Raw genomic sequence first — 9,470 nt, 5'->3', positions numbered from 1 at the left:
GCAATTAAAGAAAATCTTACTATAATACTATCGACGAAAGTTTCCTAAACCATATCCATTTTTACCATCTATTATACGTGTCTGTCTAGCTAACTAGTATTTGACGGCACTCAAGTATACTCATATTAAATCTAACACATGTAAGCGTTTGCATTGCATACTAGTATGTTTGAGGTCCAATGCAGTATAGTATAACATAAGATTGATAGATCCAAACAATACATTCTTCAATCTCTCATAGATTTTTCCAAATAATACAGAAAAATCTATCATAAACTCTATGTTCCTTCTTCTCTTCCTTTACAAACACTTTTGAACACCCCAAAAACACAAAACTAATTAAGAACGCAAGAACACAAACACACTCGTCAAGATCAGAGCCAATAAAAAAAAACAATATCAAATGTTGTAATCAGCAGTCGATTGATTTACAGAGTTGAGGGTTTGGTTTTCAGTTAGTTAGTAGCATTCATCATTCCACACTCCTTTCTCCTTCATATATCGTTTCTCATCACGAGTCAAGTGCCAGCTCGGCCCAAGCCAAAGAAGATGATCTAAGCTCTGCAGAAATTGACAGACTGATTTTACTCTCCAACGTCTCGCATAGCTCTTGCACTGAGGGCTTCTTGTTATTGTCGTTGTTGTTGGTTGGATCCCTGTTCAAGCATTGGCTCGCCACTTCACATACTGTCTCAAGATCTTCTTGGTTAAAATGTTTCAGCTCTGGATCCACCAATCCCGCCATTGCCTCTGGCGCTTCAAGGAACTCTTTTGCCTGCACAATGCAACAAAAACATGTAAAATGGTCAAAACACGTGCAACAGAAGCCACATTCGAGGTTCAAACAAAACTAAACAGGGGAAAAGATCGAGACTTTCACATTCATAGACCAAAGAATACGATTCTTCCTATAAACACTATGTACCCGTTTGGGTGAAAAGGTGAAAAGGAGGAGGCCTTTCTAGGGGTTTAGCCAGAGGAGGTATTTACTCAGTTTCAAGTATTTAGAGAATATCTTATGTTTTCTTCTTACCCATTCAATTAAGAAACCTTTGTCTTTGCAATAAGGAGGTCTTCCACTGACAACTTCCAGCAAAAGAATGCCGAATGCGTAGATATTACCCGACACATCGAGATGTCGGCTCTCCATTCCACTTGGGAGCACACATATCGAACCCTGACTACTAATATTTCTCAAATTCTTTTCTGATCTGGCAAGAATCGTCTTCCAGCATTCGAAATCAACCAGCTGCATCAGACAAAGGCAGAAAAAGAAAACATGTGAGAACCTAAGCTTTGCTTAACTAATTAATTGTATTGCTCAGACAACAAACTGGTCTCACGTCACTTTACCTTGGGAGTAAAATCTTCAGTGAGATAGATTGCGTTTGAGCTCAACTCAGAGATTGTAAATGGAGGATCAAGTTCCATATGAAGGTACTTGAGACCACGTGCGATGCCTATAACAATCTTCATCCGTCTTGCCCACGATACTAAAGCCGCTTCCCCATCTGCATCAAAAAAGCATTTAATCATAACCATGTTATCTAGGCAAACAAGTGCAGTATGATGAAACAAGCTCTATAGGAAGTTAGATTATTTACAGTGGAGGTGCTCATATAGTGTTCCGTTTGATGCATACTCAAAAACAAGCATTCTTGTAAATGGTGAGGTCTCTTTGCAGTATCCAAGTAATTTTGCTGTGTTCTCGTGGTTTAATCTAGCCAAATCTGCAACCTGATATACAGGAAAAAGAGAATTTTCTCAAAGATTGTTCTATCCAAGTGACTTGGGAATGATGATAATGTGAGAAGAGCTACCTCTCTCTGGAAATAGAGCTCAAGATATCCAGTCCAATCTTCTTCTTTTACACAAACAGAGATCACCGCAATCTCAGACCCACCTTTCATTGTTCCTTTATAGATCTGACTATCTGCAGATAAACCAATGATGTTGCTAAAGTCTTCACACGCCACTTCGAGCTCTTGTCTTGTTAATCTTGAAACATCCTTCAGCAATTCGGAATCTGTAGTTTAAACAAAAACAAGGACATTTCTTTTGAGTTCTTTGCTCCCTTGACTTTGTATTGGAAAGTGGAGAATTTCTGGAAAGATTCTAACCTACGTAGACTGTGAACTTTTCCTTTTCACTTGAAGATTTCTTCCAAGGAATGATCATAGATGATCTGTTATTCCAGCGATGAATTGCTGAGAAAAGTGCAACCAGAACGAGCAAACCAACCATTGACCCTGTGACAATCTCAAGAGCTAGAAGCCATTTAGGTTTTGATGCTTTATGGTGCTTAGCCACCATTTGAGCAGACTGGTGTTTAGGGGGTGCACTCGGACTTTCATGAGTTTTGACCAGTTGTGCATTACCTGCGACGGGAATCATATTCAGAAAACCATAACTATTCGAACACGTGAATTGATGAAGTGACGATTATCCATCTTACACACCGCATTGGGAAGAAGGTCTATGCTTAATATCCTTGTTTTGCATGCAATTCCCTTGAAAGCTCGTCCTAGCGACCATAAAAAGAGAAACTCTCAGGCGAAACCGGAGACTTTGAGAGTTAAGATAGACAGCATAGATAATAAGAATACCTTGGAAGGTACTCGAAACATTTTGGAATGTTTCCCACGAAGAAGTTGTATGAAAAGTCAGCTACTTTCAAAGACTTGCACAAACCGGCGATGTTTCCACTTGAATTCGAAGAAAACCTAAATAAATGGAATAAACAAAAGCCTATTAACATTGCAATCATAGACAGAAGTCACACAGTTTTCCGTTTTTGGCTTCTTGAGCTTTTAAACTTACACTTTCGACTGATACCCCGATGCTCCAGCAACAAGAAGACTTCCCTGAAGCCTATTCCTGTCAATATGAAGTTCTCTAAGGTACTTCAAGTTACCGAGCTCTGCAGGTAACTTTCCAGACAAACCATTGGACTGAAGGTTTCTGTAAAATGTGAAACAATACTGTCATCTCAACAACTCATCTGTTAAGAAGGTAAGAAAGCGTCATTTTGATGGCGAAAAGGTTGAATCTGAATTACATTATCTTGATGCTGGACAAGCCCCCAATCTCAGCTGGGATTGGTCCCATCAAATGATTGTTTCCCAAGTCCAAGATCTTGAGATTCTTTAGCTTTCCTATCTCCTTAGGTATTGTCCCAAGTAGAATGTTCCCGTGTAGGATTCTACAGAAGCATTAAAAGATATCAACTCCTAAACTCAGTGCATCAAACTACATATTTGTGAACATCTGAGAAAGAGATGAAACCGTACAGTTCCTGCAGGTATGTTATTTGACCCAGTTCCGGCGCAAGAAACCCTTTTATCGATGAAGCAGATATATTTCTGCAAGAAAAGAAGATCCACAGGCTATCAAAGCCAACTTCATCCTAAACCACTCATAAACAACTAACAATAAGTAAATGCTAAGAAAACAGATGAAAAGATGCTTACATCTTGATAACATGATCTTTAGATGGAGAGCAATTAATGCCGGTCCAATCACAAGGATCTGAATTGGGGTCATTCCAATTAGACATAACTAGCAAAGGGTCCTCATAGATAGCTTCCTTGAATCTTCTAAGAGCTCCAACTAAGAAACAATCCATAAAAATCTATTAGATGATTTATATGATCAGACCTTAAAGTAAAAAGCTTCAACTTCATAGATTCCACTGATCTTAATCGTTAAAAAGGTACAATTTTTTTCCAGGTTTGATTAAGATTCTACACTAATCCCAACTCTCCTCAAGCTAAGTGAAGAATTTTTTAACAGAAACTGGAGGAGAATCTAAAAAGGTATGAGCTTTTTTTTTTCTAGCATTATCTTAGTAAACCTAACACAAAGCGAGAAAACAATTGAAATCTGAGATCTGGGTTTAAGCAAAATTAACACAAAAAGTAAAGAGATTTAACAAAATATAAGTTACCTTCATTAGAGGCAAACCCATCACAAGAAACAAAGAAGAGCCCAAGAACAAGAACTAACAACGAACAAAACTTCGATCTCATCGTCTTTTACGAAAGATTCCTTCAAATTCGTCTCATTAAAACGAAACAGAAAAAAAAGAAGCGGAACCCAGATTCTTCTAGAGAGGATCAAAACAAAGTTTCCAGATGAAGAATCTGGAGAAGAAAGACGAGAACTTTAATGGAGAAGTACTCTGCAGAAATGAGGTTTTTGTAAAGCTCAAGAAGAGAAACAAAGATTAGCAAAGTAAAAAGAACGAGAGAGAGAGAGAGAGAGAGAGAGAGTAGCTGAAGAATGGAACAAGGAAATGGTAAGGAGACAGTGAAGAAGATTATATGATTGATTTAGCAATAAACCTATCAAAGAAACTCACTGAGAAGAAGATAAAAGTATGGAATTAGCAGAGATGGTGAAGTGTGGGGGAGAGAGAGAGAGAGAGAGAGAGAGAAAGAGGCTTGGATTCAAAGACAGGTTTTTGTTTTTTTTGTTTTTCCTTGTTGGAGGGGAAAAATTAGCTTTAACATTTTTTAATAGAATAATAGAAAATTTGTAAATTAGACAAAGAAAACAAAAAAGTATGAATATTGATATGAAATAAAAAAATTTAAAAAAAAAAACATTGTTAGAAAGAAAGAATCTTCTCTTTCTCTTTTTTACTTTTATTTATTTCACTTTATTTTCAAATATTCTAAATTTTATGGATGTTTTTGTAACATGAATATGTTTCAGTTTTTAGATCGATTTTATCTGTTTTTGTATTACTAAATTATTATATCAGTGGGATTTTTTTTTTAATCTATAAAATATATGTGGCAACTAGCATAGAGCTTAAAAAGAAGAAAATATCCAAATCTTTCTATATGAGGAATTGATTGTTCTAGTGGCAAATATGTACAACTGTATTTATTTGCATGAGATTCCATCGTGATAGCTTTTTTTAATACTATACATTAGTATGTGGTAAACAAATAAATGATATTTTTAAGAATATAATCAATCATTAATATTTTTAGAAACTGATCTACTCAAAAGCTTTTATCAACATAGAAATAAAAAAAAATGGGACAGGTTTTTAATTAGAGGAGGAGAAGTGTATTAGAATAATTAATAGGTTCGAAAATGAATAAAATTGCGTTGGAAGATTCTTAATAACAGAGAGAGTAATAATATAATAAGAGTTTTGCTAATCATTGATAATAATAGTAACGCGTTTATTTAATTCATAAAAAATAAAGGAGAATTTTTATGGTACGGTGTCTACTACTACTACGGTGTGATCTAGAGCTCTGTTAAGCTGTTTGTGGGACATCCGTACTACCGTAGACCGCATCTCTATGATCAAATAATATTTATATTTTAATCGGACGGTCAAATACTTAAATGTGTTATTAAAGTCAAAAAGGCAAGGAAATAGAAACTCTAATTTCACTGTAATATGATACTGTTAAGGCTAATTTTTAGGTTTTGTAAAACGTAAAGATTTCAGATAGTAACACGTATTTTTGTAACTTGTAATAAGCTATATATGTTCCTATATATTCTACATGAATTATTACTTTTAGTGGGAGAGACAAAATGGTTCATCGAGAGTTACGCCACCAATCGTGCGAGCTTGTGCTTGGAGCGTTTGATGTGAATACTCTCCCCCGCATTCTAGGTTTATTGTTACAATTTATTTTTTTACATAATATTCGTATATTGCACACAAACAAACATAGAAGAATAAGCTAAAATTTTGAAAAGAAAATAAGAACATGGTTGGACTAAAATATCAAATTTCATATCCGATAATTGATTTTTAAATTAAAATTTAGAGAATTTTTATAATTGTATCTTGATCATAATCTTAATTAATGCAATGGAAAAATAGTTAAACTCCTTACCCTACTTAGTACGGGGTTGTTGCTGCTTGTTAGACTACTGAGAGGAACAGAAGGTTTGAAGAGACCAATACAATTAATGAATTAAGGGTTGGATTGGATCTAGTCAAGAACAACAAGTTAATTGAGATTTCTAGTTCAAAGCGAGTTAATCAAAGAAGGTTAGTTAGCTGGTTAATTACCGATGACACATTTATAAAAAGCTTCATCTTCCAAGGATAAAACAAGTCAAGAACAAAACTTATTGATCATCTTGTATTGACTTGTTGAGAATGTTGAAGTTTTGCGGTACATGCATATTCTTGTGCAACACAATATGGAATTGCGTGGTAAAATCTTAACACTCAACTTGTAAAAATTAATTTATCTATTTACTCAAAAATAAATACTCATTTCTAAGCGAATTAAAATAATCATACTCCAAAAATAAATGAAAAAAACGACCATACATCCATACCCCAAACAAACATTGTCTCCAAAATTACTCCACAAATTTCTTAGGCTGGATTTTTTTTTTTTGTAATATTTTGAACTTTTGTTTAATAAAAGAAATATTTTTACATTGACTCACGAGAAAGGATAAAGGAACTATACTCTTCTTAGAAAGCAAAATAAGTTCTGAGTCATATAAAAGCTAAAATTTATCATTAAGTTTTTCTTTTTGGTTGAAGCATCTCCACTAAGCTTTCTCTAGTAAAAAAATGTTGTTTCATGAAAATAAATCAAAAATAACGCAAGAATATTAGAGAAAAACATTATGCAAATTAACACAATAAAGTTGGGAAAATCAAATAGTCTAAAAGATATGACGCGTAACAACTCTACCAGTTGAATAATTTCGAGAATTAATTGTCAAGAAAGTTACACAACATATATTTCCAATGTTTGGTACAAAATGTCATAAACATTTTTAGATGAATCCAACTAACACCCCTCGTTTATTTCTAGTACATTCTGCGTTTCTTATTATTTTTGAATAAATTATTTTGTAATAAAAAACATATAAATAATGTAATTGGCCTCAAGAGATCGTAACTTCATTAAATTGTACAACAAACAAGAGAATGGGACAAAACTACCCATGCGTGTCCCGTTTGTTTGTTTCTAAGGTATTTTCGTGTTACATAAATATTTCATATGCGAACGTACACTGATACTTATGTTCAATCAAGTTGTTAAAAGTAAAACCATTGTTTTGTTTTTTACTTAAAAGTTTTTGTGAAGTTATGTCTCTTAGAATGTAACTGGCATTTGACAAGGGTTATACAATGATATACTTTTTCTTTGTAAATGATTAATGGATCGGTATAAGATTTGTGGACATCCATTAAATCTCATGTATATATCATTTATGTTTTGACTGCTTTATGCACTTAAAATTGGTGTATGATATATATTATCATGGTATAAAAACGTTGTACCAGGAATATTTTCTAATTATTAATTATATATACAGTTTGGACATGAAGGTTCCCTTGTCGTCACGCCCAATGCTTACAAGCAAACATTGAGTAGATGTTAAGGGAAATTGATAAGGACCATCATGAATACCCAACTTTGTGATGACATCAAATTTAAATAGGCCACTTGTTCAATCATACTTTCTATTCTTAGTATTAATAATCGTTTTTTTCCAAAAGATTTAATAATATTGTAGCAGCTGAATTTAAAAGACCGGAAGTTATCACATAGATTAAGGTTTGCAAACCGGGTATCAGTCTTATTAGTGGTTGTTATATAAAACGGGTATGCAAATTTCTATTCAAAGAATTTATTTTAACTTTTTTTTATCAATATTACACTATTAGTATCATTTTTTGCATGAGAAAAATCTCAAATATATGCGCCACCGCCGTACATGTGAGAGAAGAACTATATTTAATGTAAAATGAACACGACACATATAATATTAATAAACTAAATTTTAACTTGCGGTATACCGCGTGCATATAATTTTTATTGTATTTGTTTATTATAAATTGAATATTTTGCAAATAGAAGAATAACTAAATTTTTTGATGTGGCTAAATGTTTATATTAGTTTTCTAAACGACAATATTTTATGACTATTTTGTTATATTTAATTTGTTTTATTTACTGTTTGAGATTCTATTTTAATTTTGAATTATTATAATAAAAAATAAAGAATCTTCATACATAATAAGTCAATTATACGCTATGATTAAATCAAATTTTTCATAATGATTTAATTATTTTACACAATTTTAGTTAAATCAACTTAAGTTTATATGTCAAATATTCTATTAATTCAGAAAGTTAATGATATTTTATTAATTCAAACATGTTGTTTTTATAACACATCTACTATATAATCATATTATATAATATTTTATTTTTTTTAATTTTACATATTCGTAATATTTGAAAATTTTATTAATCTTATATATATTAAATATAATATTTAAATAAATGTGAATCGAAATTTTTCTTAGGTTAAGAATCAAAGCTTACAAGCTTTGGAAAAAAAAATAGGAATCAAATTGTTGTTTTTTTGTTTGCAAATGATTCATAGATAGAATATCTTCAATAAACAGTAGAATGTGTGATTAAATATATCATAATTTATGTTTTCATATTGATTTTGGTGTAATTTTTTTAGTTAGAATAAAATGTAAAACATTTAGGAAATAAAATATAAAGTAATACTATTTTTGGAAATTTTTTTTATTTGTTTGTTAAATCACTAGTAGTAGTATGAGTTACCTTGTTATAATTTTGTTTTTCATTAAATAATTTTGACGTTTGTTTATATCATACATAATGGGCCTTACTTTTGGGCCTTTTAAGCTTACAATTTTTTTGACTCGGTAAAAAGAAGGGCTAATTATCCCAACGTTCCGTTTGATTTGACTTGTGACGGTAACACAGTAGTGAAATATGAACGTTGTAAACGGTAACATTTTCTAACGTTTGAAAATATAATATTTTACTGGGAAATATGAACGTTGCGAAACGGTAACATTGGAAATAAAATATCTTACTGGGAAATATGAACGTTATGACTCTCTCTATAAATACTCCCTTCTTCGCTCTGAAATCTGAGTCCTCTTACTCTTACTTGATATACTTCTTTACAAATTTCGAATACAATCTGTTTTTAAATCCTTTTTAGTTTTGTTCTTACCACTTGAGGAGCTCTCACTCGAATTTCTCCGTCTACACTTCTCATCATCGGAAGAGAAACAAAGAAAAGCATCCACCTTCTCGTACAAGGTAAATACTCTTTGTCTAATTCCTCTAGTTTATTTACCATTTAAGTGGTTCTTGACTTCTTGTGTTAGATTGTTTACCTCTTCATCATCTTTTATGGAGTTGTTTTGTTGAACACCAAATTCAAAATGCTCTGTTTTAAAATCCATTTTACATAATATTGTTGCTTGACTTCAACTATATGCGTGTATCTAATGAACTGATTTTTTTGGCTATATAAGTGTCTTATTAGTTTTTGAATAATCTGATTTATGTTTCTTATAGCTAGATTAGATATTATAAACAGTGTCTAAGAAAACATAGAATAAAGTTCTTTTTTTTTTCTTTAACGAAGAACAAAAGGAAGAATGGGTTTTGATTAGTAGAATACGC

The 9,470-nt window shown here is 32.2% G+C and overlaps 1 protein-coding gene across 2 annotated transcripts in view; it reads right to left on the bottom strand.

The window, feature by feature from the left end:
* The window catches only part of LOC104753013 (probable LRR receptor-like serine/threonine-protein kinase At1g63430), an 8,686-nt gene extending 4,215 nt beyond the window's left edge, over nucleotides 1-4,471 (bottom strand). The window contains exons 1-13 of one of the 2 annotated variants that reach the window (XM_019238619.1): nucleotides 3,947-4,471; nucleotides 3,471-3,609; nucleotides 3,291-3,362; nucleotides 3,059-3,202; nucleotides 2,821-2,961; nucleotides 2,607-2,723; nucleotides 2,460-2,524; nucleotides 2,121-2,378; nucleotides 1,821-2,026; nucleotides 1,605-1,737; nucleotides 1,354-1,511; nucleotides 1,034-1,249; nucleotides 657-775 (exon numbers count right to left, since the gene is read on the bottom strand). In XM_019238619.1, the coding sequence (XP_019094164.1) occupies nucleotides 657-775; nucleotides 1,034-1,249; nucleotides 1,354-1,511; nucleotides 1,605-1,737; nucleotides 1,821-2,026; nucleotides 2,121-2,378; nucleotides 2,460-2,524; nucleotides 2,607-2,723; nucleotides 2,821-2,961; nucleotides 3,059-3,202; nucleotides 3,291-3,362; nucleotides 3,471-3,609; nucleotides 3,947-4,028 (1,850 nt within the window). In that variant the 5' untranslated portion in view covers nucleotides 4,029-4,471. Of the gene's footprint in view, nucleotides 1-187; nucleotides 776-1,033; nucleotides 1,250-1,353; nucleotides 1,512-1,604; nucleotides 1,738-1,820; nucleotides 2,027-2,120; nucleotides 2,379-2,459; nucleotides 2,525-2,606; nucleotides 2,724-2,820; nucleotides 2,962-3,058; nucleotides 3,203-3,290; nucleotides 3,363-3,470; nucleotides 3,610-3,946 lie in introns of those variants that run through there. The other variant, XM_010475278.2, reaches the window with a different exon arrangement.

Source organism: Camelina sativa, chromosome 16, assembly GCF_000633955.1.
Source record: "Camelina sativa cultivar DH55 chromosome 16, Cs, whole genome shotgun sequence".
NCBI lineage: Eukaryota > Viridiplantae > Streptophyta > Magnoliopsida > Brassicales > Brassicaceae > Camelina > Camelina sativa.
This window is presented reverse-complemented; position numbering and strand designations above follow the sequence as displayed.